Genomic DNA, 24,338 nt, shown 5'->3' with positions numbered 1-24,338 from the left:
AAGCACCTGGGCCATTTTTACTGCTTTCCTGGGCCATTTTTACTGCTTTCCTAGACCACAGCAGAGAGCTGGGTTGGAAGTGGAGTAGCCAGGACTCCAACACTTACCCATATGGAATGCCAGCACTGCAGGCAGAGGCTTTACCCATTACACCACAGCCCTGCCCCCCCCCCCTTTTTTTTTGACAGGCAGAGTGGACAGTGAGAGAGAGAGACAGAGAGAAAGGTCTTCCTTTTGCCGTTGGTTCACCCTCCAATGGCTACCGCAGCCGGCGCACTGTGCTGATCCGAAGGCAGGAGCCAGGTGCTTCTCCTGGTCTCCCAGGGGTTGCAGGGCCCAAGGACTTGGGCCATCCTCCACTGCAGTCCCTGGCCACAGCAGAGAGCTGGCCTGGAAGAGGGGCAACCGGGACAGAATCCGGCACCCCAACCAGGACTAGAACCCGGTGTGCCGGCGCCACAAGGCGGAGGATTAGCCCATTGAGCCACGGCGCCGGCCTCATTTTGTTTTATTAGGTCTATCCATTTATGATGAAGATACTGATTTTTCATTTAAATTAAATATTTTAAAGTTTTTCCTAAATGTTAAATTTAGCTTTTTATATTCTATATTCTCTTTAGTACCCTTAATGTTGAATTCTAAGTTGTCTGATAATAATGTGGCATTCACACTTCTTTTCTTTTGGGTGACCTAAGAAATATATAAATTTTGAAAGTACAACTTTTGGATTATAGCAGTTCTTCCCCCCATAACTCTTCTCCCACCCATAAACCATCCCATCTCCTATTCCCTCTCCCATCCCATTCTTCATTAAGATTCATTTTTAATTATCTTTATATACAGAAGATCAACTCAATACTAAGTAAAGATTTCAACAGTTTGTACTCACACAGACGCAACTTGATCAGCCCTTGTCCTGACTGTCAAGGAACAGCGGTTCTTTTTTTTAAAAAAAAATTATTTAGGGGTCAGCGCTGTGGCTTAACGGGTAAAGCCAAAGCCTGCAGTGCCAGCATCTCATCTGGGTGTGCCGGTTCAAGTCCTGGCTGCTCCACTTCTGATCCAGCTCTCTGCTATGGCCTGGGAAAGCAGTATAGGATGGCCCAACTCCTTGGGCCCCTGTACCCACATGGGAGACCCAGAAGAAGCTCCTGGCTCCTGTCTTCGGATTAGCTCAGCTCCAGCCATTGCAGCCAATTGTGGCCAATTGGAGAGTGAACCAGCAGATGGAAGACCTCTCCTTCTCTCTCCCTCTCTCTCTCCGCCTCTCTCTGTGTAACTCTTTCAAATAAATAAATAAATGTTTAAAAATTATTTATTTGAAAGCAGAGAGAGAGAGAAAGATACTGAGAAGGGAAGGAGAGAGAGAGGGAGATAGAGTGGGAGGGAGAAGAGAGATTGATGGATTGCTGGTTCACTCCTAAATGACCACAGTGGCTGGGTTTGGGCCGAGCTGAAGTGAGGAGCCAGGAGCTCCATCTTGGTCTTCCACATGGGATGCAGAGGCCCAAGTATTTGTGCCATCATACTGCCTTCCCAGGCACTTTAGCAAGAACTGGACCAGAACTGTCGCTAGGAGCAGGTTAGCTTGCTGTGCCACAATGCTAATCCTATCTCTTTATTTTAAGCTTTCTTTTTTTTTTTTAAAGTTCATGCAAAATTTGTATTATATCATTTTATTTTTTTACCCTAATGCCAATCCAGACAGAGACATCACAAGGAAAGAAAATTGCAGGTCAATATAATTAATAAATATAGATACAAAAATCCTTAACAAAATATTGGCCATCTGTATCCAGCAACATATAAAATGAGTAATACATCATGACTATGTGAGGTTAATACCAAAAATGCATGCTTTTGTCTTAACATTTCAAAATAAATAAATGGAATGCACCAGATTTGTAGAATAGGGGCTACAACTACATCATCTCAACAGAAATAGGAAAACTATTTGACAAAAATCAACCACCCAGCCATGTTAAAATCTCTCAATAAATTATAAAGGAAATGTAATGTAGCTTTTCTTAATCATTGGACTTTAAGTGCTCCTTCAAACAAAGTGACCTTTGTCTTTAAAGGCTGGCAGTCTATCTTTTAGTGGGAGAATTCAGCTCTTTAATTTTTATTCTGATACTTGCTTTTGTTACTTTCTTTTTTTCCTTATTTGTATTTGTGACTTTTTTCATTTTTCTTAATTTCCTTATATTTGCAAGTTAATATTCATTTCCCATTCCTTCTTTATTTATGGGACAGTTTTTATGCACTTTTCCATTTCATAACTGTCCACCTTCCCTTTCAGTTGCTCATAATTCAGTTTATCTTCTACTTTAACAGGAAAATTGATACCAGTATTTTCTTTCACCTTCACCTTCAAGTCCTTTCCCTTTCTGTTTCTAAATTTCTGTAGAGATGATTGAGTGTTTTAGGGCCAGGTTTTTGTTTTACCTTTTGTGTCAGGAATCCATACTGAGCATTATGTTGCTTCTTCATATGGCTCATTGTCCATTTAGATTTACTTCTGCATAGAGTTCAAAGTACATCACACTCCTATTTCTTCCCCATTTCCATCTTCCCACTAGAAAAACCACATCTTCTGACTCAGTTATTGTTGTCAGAATCCCCTCTCGAGTACTTTCCTCAGAGTTGGTAATGGGCAATGTGCCTTGTGGAAATCCTTAGATTTTTGGCAAACACTTATCTTATACTTCCTATGTGTAGGGCATTTGGGTTGTAACCACCCCTAAAGATTATTTACTTACTTATGTAATAGAGAGGAGAGACAGATCTTTAAAGCCAAGGATCAAAAATTCCATCCTGGTTTTCTACATGGGTATCAGGAACCCAAGTACCTGGGATATAATCTACCACTTCCTAGGCACATTAGCAGAAAGCTGGATTGGAACTGTGATTAACCTAGACTTGTACCAGGTGCCCTGATATGGAATGTGGGCATCCCAAGTGGCAGCTTAACCAACTGCACTGCAACACCTGTCTTGGCAGTCCCCCTTTATCCTCAGTTTTGCTGGCCACGGTTTCAGTTAACAGTGATCCACCTCAGCCCAGAAATAGTAAATGGAAAATTCTAGAAAAGTATTTATAAGTATTTTAATAACCTATTATGTATACTGTTACATTTGTTTTATTATCATTGTTAATCTGTGCTAGTTTATAAATTAAGCTTTATTATAAGTATATATGTAAGAAAAAACACAGTATATACAGGCTTTGCTACTATCTGCAGATTCAGTCATCCACCGAACGATTTGGAATGTCCCCCCAGGATAAATGGGCACTGCTGTGCCCCCTTTTCTCCCAACTGTCTACATGTTACTGTTGTTTCATGTATATTCCAGTGTTACAAATGAGAAGTTCAATATTAATTTGATTCTTTTTCAGTTTTTAGTAGTTACTACTTTTAGTAGTTTCTGACAAATTGGCTGTGATCTTTCTCCTTAAAGTTTAGAAATTTTAGTGCCTAAGTTCCTGAGTTTATGTCTTTTCTTATTAATCTTGCCTGGATCTTAGAGAAACTTGTGAGATTGCATTTCAATCCTTTCTTTAGATTGAAATTTTCTTACCACTTAATTGCTAGTTTTTTGTTAGCTCCTTCTGTAGAGTCTCCTCGAAGTCTTCCTATGGCTGTGTATGTTAAGTTGCCTCCATCTGTTCGTCAAGTCTCTTTCCTATTACGATTTTCATCTCTGAATTTTTACTTTCTGCTTTGAGATTTCTCCTAGCTGATCTTTTGTAGTGCATTAGAATCTACCCTGGTATCTACTGAATCCTTTGACAATTGAAAGTATTAAAATTTTCTGTCATTAAAGATGTTTTTCTAGAAACTATATTTTATGTATTATGTTCTCCTTCAGTGGGTCATACTGGTTTTTCTCTTTCATGTTTATTGATTTTAATTTTATTAAAAGGCAGAGAGATGGAGAGATAAAAAAATCTTCCATCTGCTGGTTCACTCCTTTTTTGCCTGCAACAGCTAAGGCTGGGCCAGGCTGAAGCCAATCTAAGAACTCAATCTAAAATTTTCACTTGAGAGGCAAGGACCCAAGTACTTGTGCCATGGCCTGGTGGGTGTGCATCAGCAGGAAGATGGAATCAGAAGTGGAGCTGGGACTACAACCCAGGCATTCGGTATCCTAAGCAGCATCTTAACCACTGTGTCAAATGCCTGTCCCAGTTATACTGTTTTTGACCTCAATATTTTGTTTTTCTTCTCTTCCAGAAGATCTGTTAGACCTGTTCCTCCCATTCCTTCCCATCGTTAGGTGTTTTATTGTTATGTGAATCAGGATTCAGGTTGAGCTCTTAGGGGACTTCCACTTGTGGTAATTTTTTAAGTGATGAAAAATACAGTCATCTTACTGTGCACTAGAGTGCACTGTTATCTTTCCTTCTGAGTCTGGAGGACTCTGTGCCTTTCTTCTGGTCTCCTTACATTGCCCATCTCCAGGAGCAGAGTGGGTTCTCCCTCCTGCTGAGTGCCACTGGGGTCAGCAAGGCGGGCTGTACTTGTACAGTAATCTATACATAAAGCCCTCTGTGTCTAGTTGGAGCCCAGAGTAGAGAAAGTCCTGTCTAGCCATTTCTCTCAAGACTGCCGTGAGCTAGAGGCTACATTTGTCAAACCCCACTGTGTACTGGCTCCAAAGCTGACTGGTTCTAGAGAGATAAATGGGGTTGGATTTGGGATTGAATGGGAGAAGGTAAATCAAATTCAAGACTCCCTCCCACTCCCCAGAATCTTGAGTTTGGTATTTTATTCATAACCTTACATATATCTCATCCTTTTGCGTCATTTGTCATGTGTTTAATGATATTATCAAAGAGATTTTATTTTGGATGCCTATCTTTGACCAACATGGTTTGTTCAACTCTCTGACATATAACCTCTTAGACTATCATGCAAAATATCCTTGTAAAATACAGTTTGAACTAGTAACCTATTTTGGGAGAGTTTATTGGTTTTGACAAAATTCTTCTGGGGGAATTTATTTGTCATATTCAAATTTCATTGAATAAAATATGACTGATCTGAAATCTTGCTCAAAAATTAAAATAGACACAGGAAGAGAGCTAGATGGAAGAAACAGGAGCCAAAGATTCAGCTTTGAGTTGTTATCAATGGTACTGGGGAGAAAATGTGGAGATAAGACAGAAGTGGAAAGCCACATGTAATTAGAAAACTTTATTCAGGTCCATAGTTACTGCCACTTCTTTTCTTAAGTGGTCTACTAAAGTTGCTGACAAGTAGTATTAGAAGAGATTATACATTAAAGAGAGCCATTCTTTTCTAGAAAATGCAAACAAGGAAGAACTCCATAGACTCTAAATAGATGAAAGAAAATACTGTACCTATGTTTGCAGGTTGTAAAGTTATTACACATGTATGTATATTTATATTTCAGTGGTCATTTGCCTTAAATATTTGAAATTTGAATTATGTATACACATTCACTCTGGCTGGGTTGCTTGATATGCAGTTTGCCCTAATCTGCCTCAGGCAAAGAGAATTTGAATTATACAACGTGTAAACTTCACATTGCATGGTAATTAGTCTTCACTGCTCAGTGGCACTTAATATTGAGGTTAATGGCTCAGTAGAAATGTTAAAGATCCACTGAATAGATCCCCTGTATATATGCGCAATGGATAGGCTGAAAATCAGTGAAAGCTTTTATTCTGTGTCAGTGACAATTTAATGCTTGACTGTGTATTTAAGTCACTGTTTTGCATTTATTATATATATGAATATAGGGTCTAGTGGCACACATTTGAACTTCACCATTTATCACAGGTCCAAGCTGAAGAAAATGCTTCCCTATAAAATATAAATTTTCTCTTTTTGTTTTGTGCTCTAAATTTCATTCCGGCACACCGGGTTCTAGTCCCGGTTGGGGCGCCGGATTCTGTCCCGGTTGCCCCTCTTCCCGTCCAGCTCTCTGCTGTGGCCAGGGAGTGCAGTGGAGGATGGCCCAGGTGCTTGGGCCCTGCACCCCATGGGAGACCAGGAAAAGCACCTGGCTCCTGGCTCCTGCCATCGGATCAGCGCGGTGAGCTGGCCGCAGTGCGCCAGCCGCGGCGGCCATTGGAGGGTGAACCAACGGCAAAGGAAGACCTTTCTCTCTGTCTCTCTCTCTCACTGTCCACTCTGCCTGTCCAAAAAAAAAAAAAAAATTCATTTCTCTAGAACCTTGTTATGAAATGTGCCCTCTCTCAGTTCTTTTAGCTTAAAGAAAGCTTTTTAGATGGTAATTACAAAAGGGGAAGGAACAGGATGGTCAGTTCACTTGCTTGTGCCAGGATCTGTTGAGTGAAAAGGTAATAGTCCACATTGAATATCTAGGTCAACACAATTATATAAGATTATATTTCAGAATTTTGTACCTAATGATTTATCTGTATAATTATGACAAGAACTTAAAACTTTTTATGATACAGTGTTATAAGTACCACCGTGTACCTTATGTTAAAAATTCAAGTTTGTTCTATAACAAGTTTTGAAAATGAATCATAGAAGGACCCCTATAGACTTCTTCCTTGTCCCCTTACCCTGGCACTGAAATATCACTGTTTTTAATATTACAATCAGAAACATGTAGGTAGGTTAAAAGTTACATACTTTAAATATTTCATTTATAAAAATATATATAAAATTCCATGTAGGCTGAATATTAAACAGCAATTCCTAGGTATGCTAGAGCCATAATTAGAATACTGTTTGCAAATTATCAAATTTTAGTGAGTCAACAAACCAATTTTAAAAAGCTCAAGAATATTGGATTTCAAAATGCTCTCCCTGAATTTACTTTGTCCATTATACTTTATTTTAATTATTCATAGTATTGTTTAACATGCCAGGAGATGTCTTATAATAGAATTTGTAAAATAATGAAATTTCAATAGTATGAATCCCATTTTTAGCATTCTGCTTGTAAATCTCAAATTAAGATATTTTGTAAGGAATCATCTAGTATGATGTATTAAAGCATATCTTTGTTTAGTAATTTTACACATTTTAGAATTTTAAAACCAAATGCTCCCTTGAGAGAAATAATTGGGATAATTTGATATATGTCATTTTGTTGTTGAGTAAATAAGAAAAATTGGTAAGAGCCAAAAGTGCATATTCCCAATAATATAGAGCAGTACTCTTCTCTTTGAGGTACAAGGATCCTTTCTGATGCTTATCCAGAGAGAGAGAGAGAGAGAGAATGTGTGTGTGTGTATTTATAGATCTAGTAAGTAGATTGTTCATTTTAGTGAAAAAGATAGCCCTTTAGCCCCTGCCTATTGTCTTTCTTGCATCACACTAAATATTTAAGCAAGACAGCATTGGTTTATGTATCATTGGCCTCAAGTGGATAACTTAGAGGTGAAAGATAATAAACAACCATGAAGATGTAAATTCTAGTTGAAAATTTGGGATTTATTTGTCTTTGGTTCCATTAGGAAGTAGAAATAAGAAAGAAAGAGGTCTTCTTTTAGTATCAGTGTGGATTTTTACATGTCCAAAATCTATTTCTGATTTTTATTCTTATTATTAATGGTAGAGGCTCACAAATATGGTAAGTATAGACTTAGATTTCAGTCCTACATAGAAAGATTACATGTTTAAATATGTGAAAAAATACTTGAAATAGGCAATAATTTCTCCCTTTCTTATGATTACACAATAGTATTTGTGACACTTTTTAGCTTATTTGACGGTCAGGTAAAACCTTTGTTCTATTAGATTCCTTTTTGCACCTCTAGCAGGTAAAAGACACATTCTTTAAGGATAAAATTTTAGCCAGCATAAAATGTAATTTCTTTTTATCTCAAATTGAGAATCTTTTCTTTCTTCTTTGGGGGATCTTGTGATTCTTAATGTTACAAAATCACTTAAAATTTAGTATAACCAGGCTCACAATGGGACTATGTGATATTCTTCTGCCTTTTCTCATTCTTGTGGTATAGGCTGCTGCTCCCCAATTTATAATTTGTGCTTTATTACCATACTTTTTAAATTTTATCCTGGTCTGTGACTCTTAAGTCCCTTTTCGTTCTTCTGTGTCTAGTAATTACCTGTGTATCTGGCAGAACCTAATTCAGGTATTGTTTCTTGTCCAAAATAAAATCAAATAGTACCCTTTTCCTGGTTGTTATGGCATATGTATAAGTATATATGCCATATAATACATATTATACAGTTGACAACCATCAACTGTGGATATGTCATAGTTATTAAGTGTAAGGGCCATGTAGGTTCCATCTTTGTATTTGCTAGGACAAGTATTGAGTTAAAATTTGTTGATTTGGGATGTTTAAGACTGCATACTTTGCATGATCATGAAAATAGCTTATCTCATTAAACTCTGATCATAGTAACCCTTCCTCCCTATACTTCTCACATACTGTATTCCCACCTATCTTACTGTGGTTTCTGGTAGAATGTTTTTTCTATTTTAAAGATAGCTTGAGAGCAGTCAAAGAAGGATCATTTCATGTAGATTGGACTCAAGGAAATTGGCTTTTGACTCTTCATTGCTATTTAGTTTTGAGAGTTTCCTTTACTTCTCCCCTTTTTCCAGGACCCTAATAGGAGTATTCATACCAGCAGCAGCAGCAGCAGCAGCAGTAGCAGCAGCAGCAGTAGTAGCAGCAGCAGCAGTAGCAGCAGCAGCAGCAGCAGCAGTAGCAGCAGCAGCAGCAGCAGCAGTAGCAGCAGCAGTAGCAGCAGCAGCAGCAGCAGTACCAGTTTTTCAAAGCCTCACAAATTAATGAAGGAGCACAAGGAAAAACCTTCTAAAGACTCCAGAGAACATAAAAGTGCCTTCAAAGAACCTTCCAGGGATCACAACAAATCTTCCAAAGAATCCTCTAAGAAACCCAAAGAAAATAAACCACTGAAAGAAGAGAAAATAGTTCCTAAGATGGCCTTCAAGGAACCTAAACCCATGTCAAAAGAACCAAAACCAGACAGTAACTTACTCACCATCACCAGTGGACAGCAAGACAAGAAGGCTCCTAGTAAAAGGCCTCCCATTTCAGATGCAGAAGAACTCTCAGCCAAAAAAAGGAAAAAGAGTAGCTCAGAGGCTTTATTTAAAAGTTTTTCTAGCGCACCACCACTGATACTCACTTGTTCTGCTGACAAAAAACAGATAAAAGATAAATCTCATGTCAAGATGGGAAAGGTCAAAATTGAAAGTGAGACATCAGAAAAGAAGAAATCAACTTTACCACCATTTGATGACATTGTGGATCCCAATGATTCAGACGTGGAGGAGAATATGTCCTCTAAATCTGATGTGAGTAGTCCTATGGCTTTCCTCACCTTCATTACTAGTTTTCCAGTTTCAAATCAGGTAGCTTCACAGTAAAGAACAAAGGATGAAAATGAATGCTGAGCCATAGCATGATAGGGTGGCAGTGGGAGTGGTCTAGAAACAAATTTCCTTAACTAATGAAGAGCAGGATATGAACACATTAAGGAATCTGCAGATTATTTTTTTTTGGTTTCAATTTAAGGAAAGATACATATCTTTATATAGAATAATATATGACTATTGCATAATAATAGCTCATTTGAACAGCAGCAGAAAAATTGGTGCTCATTCAAGCTTTGTTACTATGCTTTTCTATGATGATATAGGAAAATGAGAGTACAATAGTACTTGAATATGCAAGACAATAAGTTTAAAAGAGAAACTTAGAAAATATACAGGATAGCTATGATGTTGACCTTTTGATCATTGGAATGAAATCAATTTGTACATATCTGGAAATTGGTGATAATATTTAACAGCTTTATTGAGTCAAAATTGGTATAACAATATACATTAAATGTACAATTTGATACATTTTGTATTTATATGCACCTGTATTTTGAAAATGAAATATTTAATTTTTTTCCTTCATTGTGCAGCCACTGATTTGGAAAGGGTGAGATGTTTGACCCTCAACTACGAGTTTTTGCTAATGGGTAGGGCTTTTCTTGTCAATGTCCAAAGGAGCATCTGACCCATCTAATACCCCAAAGAATGCTATTTGATGTTGAGATTTTAACTTATGATTACTGATTAACTGGAAGGGATTTCTGGTTATCTATTTTAACCTACTACCAATGTAAGGACTCTTGTACTTCTAGTGACAGGACTGTTAGAAGATATTCAATTCAATTTAAAGAAATAATCATTATTTACTATGAAGTCATCATGTGCTCTTTTTTTCTGATTTTGGCCTTCTTCAGTTATTTATCAGTGATGATCAGTCACAGCTGGCTTGTCAGTATTTTTAGAAAGTGTTTAAAGAAGATGTCTTGATAAAAATTTCTGGCAATTTGCCCCTCTCTGAAATACTGGCAAAGGGGAGGAGGTCTTAGTAGCAGACTGTCTGTCCTGGGTATATACTGTTCTGGGTGAAAATCAAACATGGTCAAGACATGGGACATGGTGACCATACTAGTCCCCAGTGGTCCAAAGACTACTTCCTTCTCCTCTACTCTCTATAAGTAATCTAAAAATTTTAATAGAAGCTCAGGTTATGTGCACAGTAGCATATAAAGAATTGGAGATTAGATAATTTGTTCTAGTATTTGGAATAGGCTAGACGTCATAGTCTGTGAAATGGAGATGAGAATTGAATGGGTTTATTCTAATGTCTCATGTAATCTATTTTTCCTTCTTTGCTTACCTCTGCACTTAATTTGAAAGTTATTTTTAATGCAGATATCATTTGGAACTTTTTTGGGAAATTTGACTTTTGTTTCTGATCACCCTGAAATACTCTTAGTATGTGAATAGTTTATCAAAATTGTCAAGTTTAGCAACTTTGTCTTTCTGTATTTTGACATGTTGTGATTCTTCTGGAACAGAAATTTTAAAGTGTGAGTTGTGATTCACTGGTGTGCTATGAAATCAATGTAGCATGTCATCAGCAACATTAAAAAATCAGAATACATTGTAATAGCATGAGTAAGTAATGGTGTGTGAAAATTTTATTTAGGAGGTATATCTTTCATAAATTATAAAGATTGAAATTTTGAAGGATGCCTTTTTACAATGTTGGTTTGTGAGGGGACCAAAGACATTTGTGAAGCACCCAATGCTTTTTCTACTTGAGATTATCACAGATTGTCTTCCTCTTTAGGTAATTCTGTTTGTTCTCCTTTTGTTTGCCTCTTGCTCCCTCCCTTTTACATATGACTTAGAATATATTCTTCAACTTGCTATATTTATCCAAAGCAGTACCTTTAAAAATCTTCTGGCACAAAGAGTTAAAACCATATTTCTTTACAGTAGGTAATAAACTTTCAAATGGTATATGACACATTACAGCTGCAAATCCAGTAATTACAACAGGTATTTTTTTTTTTAATGTGTTCCTTATTAGTGCATAGCATTGCAGAAAAATCCTCAAAAGGCTGTTGGGTTTTCTTTGGGCATAAAACCCAATAATTTTAATTTCCCTATTAGTCTTCTGATAATAGTAATTCTTTTATTGTAACTGCTGTTGATTATATTCTGTAGCAGAAGAGAATTGATAAAAGTGGTGCTTTAAGCCATATGCCCAAAAGACCTTTCTACGAGCAAAGGAGGAGAAGAGAGCCTGAAATTCTGTCTATTCAGTAGTAAAGGTAGCCTTTATTTGGACTGTCTCCTATCCAGCATCTCTCCTTTGGGCAGGACAGAAAAACCAGGAGGCAATTATAATGGAGAACACTGAGCACCCCAGAGCCTCCCTTGGCCAGGGACTGATTTGGTGGCTTGTGGCAGGCCAGCTTCGGGGGGCACTGTTCTCATTCTGCTGGGTGTGAATCCATGAGTAAGTGAGGTCAATTAGCCAGATCTTTCTGAGGTCCTTTCTAACTTACTTATTTGAATATGAGCCAGATTTATGTTCATTTGTGGGAGATGGTTGGTGAGTAATTTTAAACATAGTGGATAGAGATCATAGACTTGAAAACAGAAAGAAATCATGATTTTGAAAAATTAGGAACTGGCACTGTGGCATGGCCAGTTAAACTGTCACTTGCAATGCTGGAATCCTGTATGGCCACCAGTTTGAGTCTGGCTATTCCACTTTCCATCCAGCTCTCTGATGATGCATCTAGGGAAAGCAGCAGAAGATGGCCCCTGCACCCAAGTGGGAGACTGGATGATGTTCCTAGCTCCTGGCCCAGCTTCAGCCATTGCAGCCATTTGGGGAATGACCTGGCGGATGGAAGATCTCTCTGTCTCTCATACTCTGTCTCTCTATCTCTGACTTTCAAATAAATAAAATCTTTAAAAAATAGTTTGAAGACTTAGGAAGATTGGGGAAAATGATTATTTTCCTGTGGTGTCTATAAAGATATCTTATCTCAATACAACCCCTTATAAATAAAAGGAAAAATGGCTTAAAGATGTTTTTCCATAATCAAGTTAGATGCAGGTTTAATGTAAAATTAAAAATCAGTACTATTAACGTGGATTAGGAAGCTTAGATTTTTTTTTCTATTTATCTGGCTCTTGGGTTGATTTTTGTTGATTTTGTATAAGAGAAGGCTATGTTTCAAATCCAAACATCACCAGTGATCCTGGGCAAGTGATTTAACCTCTATTTCTTACTTTTCTCTTTTGTAAAGTAGAGATCATAATAGTATCTATTTTGTAGGATTGTTGTGAAAATTAAAAAAGTCAATCTGGGTAAAGCAGTTAACATACTAATCAAAAAATGTTAGCTAGCTATTGGGAAACTTTGTAACTTGTAGTTTTGAAAGTGATGTTTTGATATTAAAAAATATTACAGAATTTGTGTCCTTTTTCTCAAGAGTGTTGGTTTTTATGCCTTAAGGGGAGGGAGATATACTTGGAGTATGCCACTTTGCTCTGATTTTTGTCTTAGGGAGGCATCTGGCCTTGATATTCATTTACTCAGTTTGTGGTCTTTGGAAAAACGTAGGACAAATATTCTAAATTTTAAAGCAAAAGGTAAGCCAAATTTTCCCAGAATCTCTTAGCTTTCTAATTAACCGAGCTGAAGGACAAGAACACAGCTAGCATTGCACTGGGTAGGTATATGGTAGTTTTTAAAATTGCTGTTACAGGCTGGTGCTGCGGCTCACTAGGCTAATCCTCCGCCTTGTGGCGCCGGCACACTGGGTTCTAGTCCCGGTCGGGGCTCCAGATTCTGTCCCGGTTGCCCCTCTTCCAGGCCAGCTCTCTGCTGTGGCCAGGGAGTGCAGTGGAGGATGGCCCAAGTGCTTGGGCCCTGCACCTGCTTGGGAGACCAGGAGAAGTACCTAGCTCCTGCCATCGGATCAGCGCAGTGCGCTGGCTGCAGTGCACTGGCCGTGGCGGCCATTGGAGGGTGAACCAACGGCAAAGGAAGACCTTTCTCTCTGTCTCTCTCTCTCTCACTGTCCACTCTGCCTGTCAAAAAACAAACAAACAGAAAACATATATTTGTTTATTTGAAAATGTTCAGAGAGAGAGAGAGAGAGATCTATTTTCCAGTTGCCAGTTTACTCCCCAAATGCCCTCAAAAGCCAGGACGAGGCTGTACAAAGACAGGAGCCAGGAGCGCCAAATCTGCCAGGTAGGCCATTAACTGCTGCCTCCCAGGCATATTAGCAGGAAGCTGGATTGGAAGCAGAGCAGCTGAGACTTGAACCGAGCACTTTGACACAGGATGTGGGTATCTTATGTGGCAGCTTCACCTACTGCGCCACAGCACCTGCCCCTGCCCCCAAATGGTTTATCTTTGAGTTAGTAAAACCAAAAGAATAATTTTTAAAGCAGTTCTCATAAAAAAATCTAATATTGTCATGTGACAGTCCATCAATAATTTTTCCATACAAAAGAAATAGAAGTGGGGGAAAGAGAATAGGGTAAGAAGATAGACAGTTTTATGGAGAGTGAACATTTAGTCAGTACAAAAAAGGCAAGACACAAGGGAATGTTTTTGTTACAAATATTTTACATTTAAGAACCTAGATAATTGTGACTGGAGGAAAGCAGTTCTGGTTTTAGGATTTCATCACTGGGGGTGAAATAGTCCACTTTATTTACTGTTTAGTACATAAGTAACCATTACTACTGGTGACTGACTCTAATTGGCAGCTGGAAAGGATGAGTGAGTGTATCAGTATGTGCTAAAATTTTATAGTTGTGGTTTGTGTTAATCTATGTAAACTTTAAATGATGATAAAAAGAACCCAAATGTCTTTCACCCCTTCTATAATCCTGCAGCTTTTGTTTTTCATATAACTCAGCTTCTAAAGGGAAGCCTATGAAATTGATCTTTTTTGTAATACAAAGATGTTTGTATTTATAGCAAAGAAGGAGGTAAAAACCAAGAAATAAAAATTGAAGTAACAGTTGATCAGGTTCAGTTATGGTAGTAATTTCCTTATCTTTGCCTGCATATTTTTGGCCTTGCTTTGTAAAGATTTAATCATAATTTACAAGTATAGATGTTAAAAGTTCTAATTATCTCCCTGTGAAAACAGGCAAATTACACTTGGTAAAATGTTCAGTACTTCAACTTGTAGTGTAAGAGATGAGATTTCAATCATATCTTTTGATCGTTTTGCCTTACCAATGTGTTTTCTTGGATAAAATCTTGAGGGAGAAAAAAAGGAAATCTCATTAGATGGTAGCATTTTTGCTGGGAGTGAATGGCAGTTCAGGTACAGAATAAATACTTCAAACCCTTAGCAGAAATTGCTTTGGAAAAGAAAAAAGCAAGAAGGAAAAAGAAACTTCCCTTCTTTTGTTGTGCCTCATTTCCTCCAGCCCCACCCTGTTCATTGCCCTGCTTAAACTGTCTGGAGCTGGCAGTAAATGTCCTGCTGTTGAAGCATTGGCCTTAGGTTTTTCTGTGATGGGAGGCTGTGGCAGTCAGAGAAGAAGGTCTTTATTGTGTTTTCAAAGTGGCTTTTTAATGGCTTGTAATTCCAGCACATGCAAGGGTTGTAAAGTCTGTAAGGATGGGGGAGCGAGCAGCTGGAGAGGCCATTCATTACAGGGCTGCCCTGGCTCCCCAGGGGGGCTCTCATTCGGCGCTCCTGTTTTCTCTGTTTTATAACTGGAGGTAAAAATACCTGAAGGGTTGCAATTCTTCCTCTGGTAGATCCAACACAGTGTGGAACATCAATTAAAACAATTGGAGGAAAGTTACTTTGCTGGGTGTGTGCAGCCATCTCACCTGACCCTGTGTGCTAATACTTGATCTGTTTCCTGTGCTGGGTGTGATCAGATTGAGGATGATACTCTTGAGCCAGCCAGCTGTTCCTTTATTCATCCATATCCCTGGCTTATTGGACAAGAGGATTTGAAGCAGTTAAAAGGGAGATTATTTTAAAAATTAACTGTTAGTGTTCTGTTTTCTTCCTTGTTTCTATGCATACTAAGCTAAGTGTGAATATCTTACTTTTTAAATTAAATATTTGATTAGAAGCCCTTGGGTAGCAGAGGGTTGTGGACAGGGGCTCTGTCATTGCAGTTTGTTATCAACAATGGCCCAAACTCAGGTTTTTCACTCATGTCTATTGAGCCATATCTCTCTCCCAATAAACCCCGTGAACATTCTTCAAGGGCACTGCATTGCCTAAATTGATACATAATTCTTTTGCACTTATTGCTTATGTAATTGTCCCATCTGTCACCTTTAGACATAAAGCTAACGATCCAAAGATGTGAGTTAACATGATCTAGGAAAGACCAGCTTCACCATAGAAGAGCAGTGCCTTATACTTATGGCTAGACTAACTATGGACCAGTCATGTTTCTAAGCACTTGATGGTGTTTTAATTCGTTTTACCCTCCAAATAACTCCATGAAATAGATATTATTAACATCATTTTCTAGATGAGGAACCTCAGGCTCACTAGCAAATTTGCTTAAAGTTGCCATGCTTAAAAGTGATGGCACCAGAATTTGAACCCAACTGGTAGGGAGCAAATGTAAGATGTTGAAGAGACATAAATTTTACTTTTCCGTGGATTCAGATGAAACTTGCAGAGATGTACTTCATAAAGATGGATATCCTTGATATCTCTTATTCTTGCGTCACTTATGAATCACATTTCTTGGCCCTTTTGGTTTAGGCTTTGCAAATAGCGCTTCAGAAGGTGACAGGTTGTCTTCAGAAGTAGATTTGGTATGTATAGCCAGAATGGAAATGTGAGCTGGGAAACACCCAGGAACTTCTGACTTCTCATACACACCCATTTAAAAGTAAATAGATCATGGTTCTAAACTGCACATTATTCTATCATCAAGATTATCTCCCTGCTCCTAGAATGTTTCCCACTAGCTTTTGCAAGGGAATTTATGTTTAACAGAGCTGAGCTGCAATATCAAGCTTTCCCAGAAGGTGCCACCAAATAACAAATGGTGTCCTCCAGCTTGGCAAGTCCTGTTTTTTAATCATCTGGTTACATTTTGTAAATTCATTTGATAATCTCTCTAAGTTTTTCAAAATGCAGACTGCGCTTTCTTTGAGGAGACAAGATAGTGCCATGGTGTAGGTGGAGTGTGGTTTTCTTTTGGTGTCTATGTAATTATTTAAGCAAGTTTGAGAAATTGTTCTCAGTGGGTAACAATTTATGACTATAAACTTTCAAGGCAGTGTCAAGGCCCACAAAGAAAAATTACCCCTAAGAGACTTCTATGGGTCACTAAAGGTGACTGCACAGTGAGACGTTCCCAGATAAAGTCAAAGATCCTTCTATTAGGCAGGAGAAAATGGAAAAGCATTTACCAAAGTGGAGACAATACTTTTTGCCTTTGAATTCTGAAGACACAGAGAATGGGGACAAGGGTTTCTGGGGTAGGGAGAAATATTCAAAATATCTGGCACAGAGAAGGAAATTTCTTTGCCTTCTTCCATCATGGAAAGGAAATATATGCATGTGACCCTCAAATGCGACTTAACTAATTGAATATATAAATTAGTAGAGAGCCTCTGGTTTGGGATATCAGTGCTTACATTCATAGTATTATTTTTTAAATGAAATTGTGGACCCTTGTTTTGTTTATGTGGCTCTTCTATTTTTTTTTAAAAGTATGACAAATCATCCTGTCACTGTTAGTTTCTTTTCAATGTGTTTGATTATTTATAATATTATTTGGTTACTATAATGATGTTCAATTCCACTTAGCAACAGTTATGTGGCAAGTACTACCTGTGTTGAAGCTCTAAAATAGGTGGTACAGATGGCTTTGCAAGAAAGAGGGCATGAGTTAGTGGAAGTGAGGGTGTGGGATTGTTAGGAGGAGGTGTTCTTTATAGCAGGAAACAACCTGAAAAAAAACTGATGGCAAATGTAAAAAACCCATGTTGTTATCATTGAAAATGAAGAGAGGTCTTGTAAATAAGACCCTGTGCCTCATTTAACAAACTGGTTTATTGGAAATGAAAGAAACCTTAATTGACTCTCCTTCTTGCTAGGCATGTGCTAGACTAAACCTTTTTGAGAAAAAAAATCAAATTAGTAGTGCTGACTTTCCCACCATCTGGCTTCCTCTGACCCTCTGGTCATGAGACACAGTCCAGTGAAAAGGGAAGAATAAGAAATAAGATGTAGTTACAATGTTTGGATATTTGGCTTATGAATAATGAATGCAAAGAGACTCAGGGATGATTCTAAAATGCTGATAGATTCCTCCTTCATACACCTCCATATCGTTCTTTGAGAAGCAGATTTACAAAAAGTATTAAAAAGCTGTAATACCTTAGAGTCCACTTAAGGGAACTTGTTTACCAATGACTACTTTATTTGACTTTGTCATTCTAAGAAAAAGGGTATAGCCAGTGTTACTGTGAAGACTCACGTCTATTGTATGACATGATCTAAAGCTGTACTCATGAACCATCTGAAGAAGGAGAGTGGGGGCTCCCTTGTGGAACAGAGCCATACCTGGCTAATAAATTAACTTTTTCTCTGTGGGCTCAGGAGGGGTGGTCCAGGAAATGTAGTCCAAGAACATGTACTTAGAATTAAAAAGATTGGACAAGTTTAGCTTATTAGTATTGAGCTATAAAATGTGGACATTCATGAGAATACACATCTCATAACTAAAAATCCAAACTACATTCAGTATTAATTTTAGCAAAAAGGAAGTATGTAATGGAGAGAGACTTACCATTTTGGTAATTTTATGAATTATACTCTGTGAAGTTGGTCGGTCATTCTGTAAAGACTGAAAGGAAGACATAGAACTTAGTGATTTTTAATTCCTAGCTACAATATATTTTTATTCCTGCATATATTTCTAAAATGCCATTGCCCATTTTGTCTAACCCTAGAATGTATAGAGAATCAAAGCATGGTCTTTTTGAAAGTGTGTCCTAGTTCAAAATGTTTAGAATCTGACCAATTCCACTAAGAGTTTTCCTTCCCTTCTCTGTATTTTCTAGCATTGTTTCAATTATATGTGAACCTCAAATTTGTTACTGATCTTGTGATATGAGATGTTTTAAGGTTGTCGATTATCTGATAATCTTCCCGAGAATCAGGCAGGGTTAGCATGGTAACTATTGCTCACCAAGGCTGTCATGGTGGTCCAGGAACTTTCAGAACCTTAAAACAATTCTTCCCCACTTTTAAAGAGAAGTCTTGCATAGTCCTCCCTGTTGTGTGTAATAAAACCTGTGACTTCATAGTTTACTCCCTAAAAAAGCAGGATTGGAGAAGGGAGGTAGTGTGTTCTGTGCTACCCATCCTCTTTATTTTCAATTGGTCTGTTCATTTACTGGCTCTGAGGACTTTCTTTAGAAAGCTGTACAAGGTATAATAAGTATTATGTTTGAGGTTTAAACCAAATTTAACCCGCTGAAGCACAGCACTAGCCCCTGTTTATTTTGAAAGAGTTGCAGAGAGAGGGAAAGACAGAGAGAGATCGTCCATCCACTGATTCACTCCCCAAATAGCTGCAATGGCCATTGCTGGGCCAGGCTGAAGCCAGGAGCTTCATCCGGGTCCCCCACGTGGATGGCAAAGACTCAAACACTTGGGCCACCCTCTGCTGCATTTCCCAGGCCCTCAGCAGGGATGTTGGATCCGATGTGGAGCAGCAGGGACGTGAACAGGTGCCCATGTAGGATGTCAGCATCACAGGCCGTGGCTTTACCTGCTATGCCACAGTGCCTACCCCGAATCACAGAAGCAGGAAGAAGACCTTAGAAATCTTTAAGAACTTGAATTTTGTGGTCTGGCTTTCTTGACCTTGAAGCTAATCTTAAAACTACTACCAGAAAGTTCACCTGTGCCTTCAAGATCTTAATGTACAAACGATCTTTTAAGCATTGAATTTGACCTTTCTGTTATCTTTCACTTGCTTGTCTGCTCTAATCCTTGGGTGTATTATACTCCCCTGATCTCTTTGACCGCCCTCTCTGAGTCCCTTTCTGCTGATCTGCCTCTAACGCACGTAAGTTAGTCCTTCCTAATCTCCTTTATTTTTCTACTGTATAATCTTACCTTGGATAACCACCTGTTAGCCAGCACATACTTTTTACATCTTCTTTTTCAACCCCTACCTTTTCTCAAAAGCTTTCAGCTGGACAACTATGACCAGCAGGTACCAGCAGCACACCAGCTACCTGAGGCACAACATACCCTACACTTAGGTGTCTGTTGTAGATGCTACAACAGATGCTGTTTAATATCTGTTATCCTCTACTGCTTACTAACAGAATTTGTTTCGTTGGAGCAGTAATGTGCCCACTAAAAATTTTTACCACAACCTTCCTTCAAGGTAGATATAGTTAAGTCTAGCTAATGAGATGTAAATAGAAGTTATTAGGGGGAAATTACAGGGAAACTCCTTAATAAGGTACTGACTCAGATAGCATGTACCATTTTGTCTACTATTCCTTCCTGCCTGGAATCTGGATGTGAGGGCTGGTGTCCTGGCTGCCATATTGTGAGAAGCATATGCTAAGAATGGAGGAGCACAAGAGATCAGAAGAAACTGGATTCCTGATTCCTGGCATTGTGGAGTTCTCAGAATGATCCTACCTATGATATCAGACTTCTCAATCAATGAAAGAAAACTAAACTCCAATGTTAGTTAAATTTTTCAGATGTCAATCACTAGTAACTGAACATACTGCCTAGCTGATTTAGCTTTACCCATTATCCCAAAATGCCTGCCCATGTTTCTGAATTAGGCTAACACGTATTCCACCTATTTATTGACCCCAGTTAGAAATATTGGTTACTACTGGATATATTTTTTTTTTCAGCAAATACTTAGGAGAGCCTATTGTGTGTTGTTGGCACTGGAGATAAAAGAATGGAAAAGATAAGTGCAGAACTTACCTTCTAGTGAAAGGAAATACATAATTTTAGGCAATTATTGCTGCTATGAAAATTATTTTTTCTCATCATTTTAATTGGTTATGATGTCTCCAGAAGCGTCTGAATCTCTCCCCTTTCTTCTGCTTCCCCTCAGCTTTTGAAGTGGTTTCTCATCACTCAGCTCAACTAAGGTTGAATACTTTGAAATGTTCTTCCTGTCTCTTCCTTTCCTGGGTCCTTTTATCAACCAGCAAATTATAGAAGGAAATATACAAAAGACTATAAATTAACTAAATAATTGTGCTATGATTCATTTTCAAAATAATATCTTTAAAATTGCCATTTTTATAAAGCATTTCATTGTTTGAAAACTTCAGCTCCCATATGAGCTAAGTACCAACTTCTCTCCTTAATAGTACTGTTTCTCTTTCAGTAATCTTTCATTATGGGGAATTTCTAATGTACGTGAAAAAGCATAATGATCCCCTTTGCTCACTCTTATCATCACTCAACTTCAACTGATGGTTACTCTTATAACATGTGTAGCACCATCTAGTCCTTCCCCAATGTATTTTTTTTTTTTTTTGACAGGCAGAGTGGACAGTGAGAGAGAGAGAGACAGAGAGAAAGGTCTTCCTTTGCCATTGGTTCACCCCCCAGTGGCCGCCGTGGCTGGCACACCGCACTGATCCGAAGGCAGGAGCCAGGTGCCTCTCCTGGTCTCCCATGGGGTGCAGGGCCCAAGCACCTGGGCCATCCTCCACTGCACTCCCTGGCCACAGCAGAGAGCTGGCCTGGAAGAGGGGCAACCGGGACAGAATCCGGCGCCCCGACCGCGACTAGAACCCGGTATGCCAGCGCTGCAGGCAGAGGATTAGCCTAGTGAGCCGCAGCACCGGCCCTCAATGTGTTTTTTTTTTAAAAGATTTATATATTTATTTGAATGGCAGAGTGAGAGAGAAAGAGAGTGAGAGAGCGAGAGAGAATGAGAGAGAGAGAGAGAGAGCGCGCATCCATCCACCGGTTCACTCCCCAAATTACCACAACAGCCAGGGCTAATCCAGGCTGAAGCCTGGAGCCAGGAACTCCATCTGGATCTCTCTTGTGGATAGCAGGGGCCCAAGCAATGGGGCCATCCTTTGCTGCCTTCCCAAGCACATTAACAGCAAGTTGGACTGAAAGTGGAATATCCGGTCGGCGCCGTGGTGGCTCACTTGGCTAATCCTCTGCCTGCAGCGCTGGCACCCCAGGTTCTAGTCCCGGCTGGGGCACTGGATTCTGTCCTGGTTTCCCTTCTTCCAGTCCAGCTCTCTGCTGTGGCCTGGGAAGGCAATGGAGGATGACCCAAGTGCTTGGGCCCTGCACCCACATGGGAGACCAGGAGGAAGCACCTGGCTCCTGGCTTCAGATAGGTGCAGCGCACCAGCCGTAGTGGCCATTTGGAGGGTGAACCAATGGAAAAAGGAAGACCTTTCTCTCACTGTCTAACTCTGCCTTTCAAAAAAAAAAAAAAAAAAAAAAAAAAAAAGTGGGATATCCAGAACTTAAATTGGCACTCTAATTTAGATGCTAGTGTTGCAAGTGGTAGTTTAACCACTAGATCACAACACCACGTAATTTTAATAAGATCTAAAACATATTATTTTATTCCTCAACATTTCAATCTATATTTCCTAAAAGATAAGAACATTTTAAAAACAATAGTAAAATATTACACTTAAACTAATTAATAGATTTTAATATCATCAAATAATCTAGCCACTGGGCAAATTCCCAATAGAATAAAAATGTCATAAATTTTTCTTTAACTTTTTAAATAAATTCTATTAGAGAGAAACATTTCCCCATCTGCAGCTTTACTCATCAGATGCCTGCAGTGGCCTGGGCTGTGCTGGACAGAAGTTGAAAGCAGGGGGCACAATCTAGGTTTCCCACCTGAGTGGCTGGCACCCAATTACTTGTGCTGACTCTGCTGCCTCCCAGGATCTCCATTATCAGGAAGCTGGAGTCAGGAGCTAGATGCAGGGGAGCTTACCCACATAGATCTAACCCATGCATTTTAAGCACCAAACACCTCTAGTTCTTTTTGTGTTGATAGTTTGTTTGAGGATCCACATAAGGTCCACAACCTACAATTTGTAAAAATATTTTTCAGCCTCTTTTAATCTATAGGTTCTCCTATCTGTCTCTCTATCTCCACATAAAAGTGCAAGGGAGAAAAAATCTAGGTGGTTTGTCCCATAATTTCTTAGTTTGAATTTTGTCGACGGTATCTTTGTGGTGTATTTTCAGTGGAAAGTCAGATTCAGGTTAATTTTGTGGTTTTCGGTTTTTTTTTTTTTTTTTTTTTTTTTTTTGGTTACTTAATGGGTATGGTTGTGTTTTTTCATCAGGAAGCCTGTAAGGTAAGGATTTCTCTTTTTTGTGTGTGTGTATTATTTGCAACCATTCATTGATTTAGTGTCTAAAAGCATTAATTCATTTGGGGATGTGAATTGGTGATATTTTTATTAACCAGAGTTCATCTGCAAACAGAAATTCTCCCTCTTCTACGCTATTTGTACAGTTTTTATGAGAAAAGTAAAGCATTGTGCTTGACTCTGTCTCTTTATCAATTTTCAAAATAGTGAGTTTGGTTTCCTAGAATTGTTCAACAACTTCATTTGCTTCCATTTTTAAATGATAATGTGAAGTCTTTTTCAATCTAATTTTTGGATCTTCTTTGTGTGCTTTCTCATACGTTTTAGTCATCCTAAAATGTTAGCAATCTTTGGTTCCTTGACTATTCCATGCTGTTTTCTGTTCAGTGAAGTACCCGTGGACCTTTATGACCTGTTTAACTTTCAAGCTTTCTTTGAAGCTTTCCTAAATAATCTTACCCACCCACAATTAATCCCTCCCTCCTTTGGGCTTCTTCCCTAAACATTTCATGCATACAGAAATGCATCATTTAACAATGGGATGCTTCTGAGATATATGTTGCTAGGCAATTTTGTCATTATGTGGACATCACTGAGTATACTTACATAAACCTAGGTGGTATAACCTACTGCAGGCCTAGGCGATATGATATATTCTGTCATATATATAGTCTGTTGCCCAAAATGTCATGTGGTTCCTGACACATTACTGTACTTTCACATAGTATTATTTTATCATATTACAGTGTTTCTGGTGATGTTGAGTGAAATAATTTGAGGGCAAAATTGTCTCAATAATCTGGATTTTCAGCTCTGCATTATGTCTAACACTTGGCACTTGAAAAAATGTTCAGTATTGCAAAGATTGTGTTTGTGTGCACATGTATATGTATATTTATCATGAAGATTCTTTTTAACTAACTGATGTATTTGTAGTTGAGCAGTCTTCACTGTGAATACATCTGAGCAATCTGGAGATGTGATTTTTGATTCACCCCCTTTGTGGAAGTAGAGTACATAAGACACAAGAAATGGTAGACCTCTCTGTATAAATAAGACAAGTTCTGGTCCTTTCAGAAGTGCAGAGTGAGGCTGGAAGCCACCCCTGTGCAAATCAGTTCTTACAACAAAATCCTGGGATAGAAAGTACGCCAAAGTAAGCAAGGAGTATATCTTAGACTGCACTATACTTGCCTTTGCGGACCTTGCCATTGCCTTTGTTTTGGGTACATACATAAGCTAGCCAGGGAGTATGAAGCTCTTGAAAACTCCCACAGAAAGTCCAGAAAATTTCTTTTAACTGATTGTACTGCGATAAGTATTAAACCACAAAAATAACACAGGGAGGCAAGGACCACAAATTAATCTTTTATTGAGACAGCAGAGGGATTTCAGGGCCTAAACACCCAAAACATTTACTTCTGTATTTTAAAAAAGCAAATAGTTTTCAAAGAAATTTCAATAACAGGATGTTGAAGTGAAAGAAATTTCTGCCTCCCTATTTCCTATGGGGACTGTGCAGAGGCATGATAACATGAAAGTTATACGACCACCTTGTTTTTGCTGTCTTTGTGATCATGAAATATTATTATATTCCCACCAATGTTTGTAAGAGCTCTAAAAATGATTGG

The 24,338-nt window shown here is 38.5% G+C and overlaps 1 protein-coding gene across 9 annotated transcripts in view; it reads left to right on the top strand.

The window, feature by feature from the left end:
• The window catches only part of MLLT3 (MLLT3 super elongation complex subunit), a 391,121-nt gene that overhangs the window by 313,808 nt on the left and 52,975 nt on the right, over positions 1-24,338 (top strand). For all 9 annotated transcript variants that reach the window (XM_070052927.2, XM_089317765.1, XM_070052921.2 and 6 more), the window contains one exon: positions 8,586-9,305. In XM_070052927.2, coding sequence (XP_069909028.1) covers positions 8,586-9,305 — 720 coding nt within the window. The remainder of the gene's footprint in view (positions 1-8,585; positions 9,306-24,338) is intronic.

Source organism: Oryctolagus cuniculus, chromosome 1 (assembly GCF_051225735.1).
Source record: "Oryctolagus cuniculus isolate XC-2025 breed Fujian yellow rabbit chromosome 1, ASM5122573v1, whole genome shotgun sequence".
In the NCBI taxonomy this organism is placed as follows: Eukaryota; Metazoa; Chordata; class Mammalia; order Lagomorpha; family Leporidae; genus Oryctolagus; species Oryctolagus cuniculus.
This window is presented reverse-complemented; position numbering and strand designations above follow the sequence as displayed.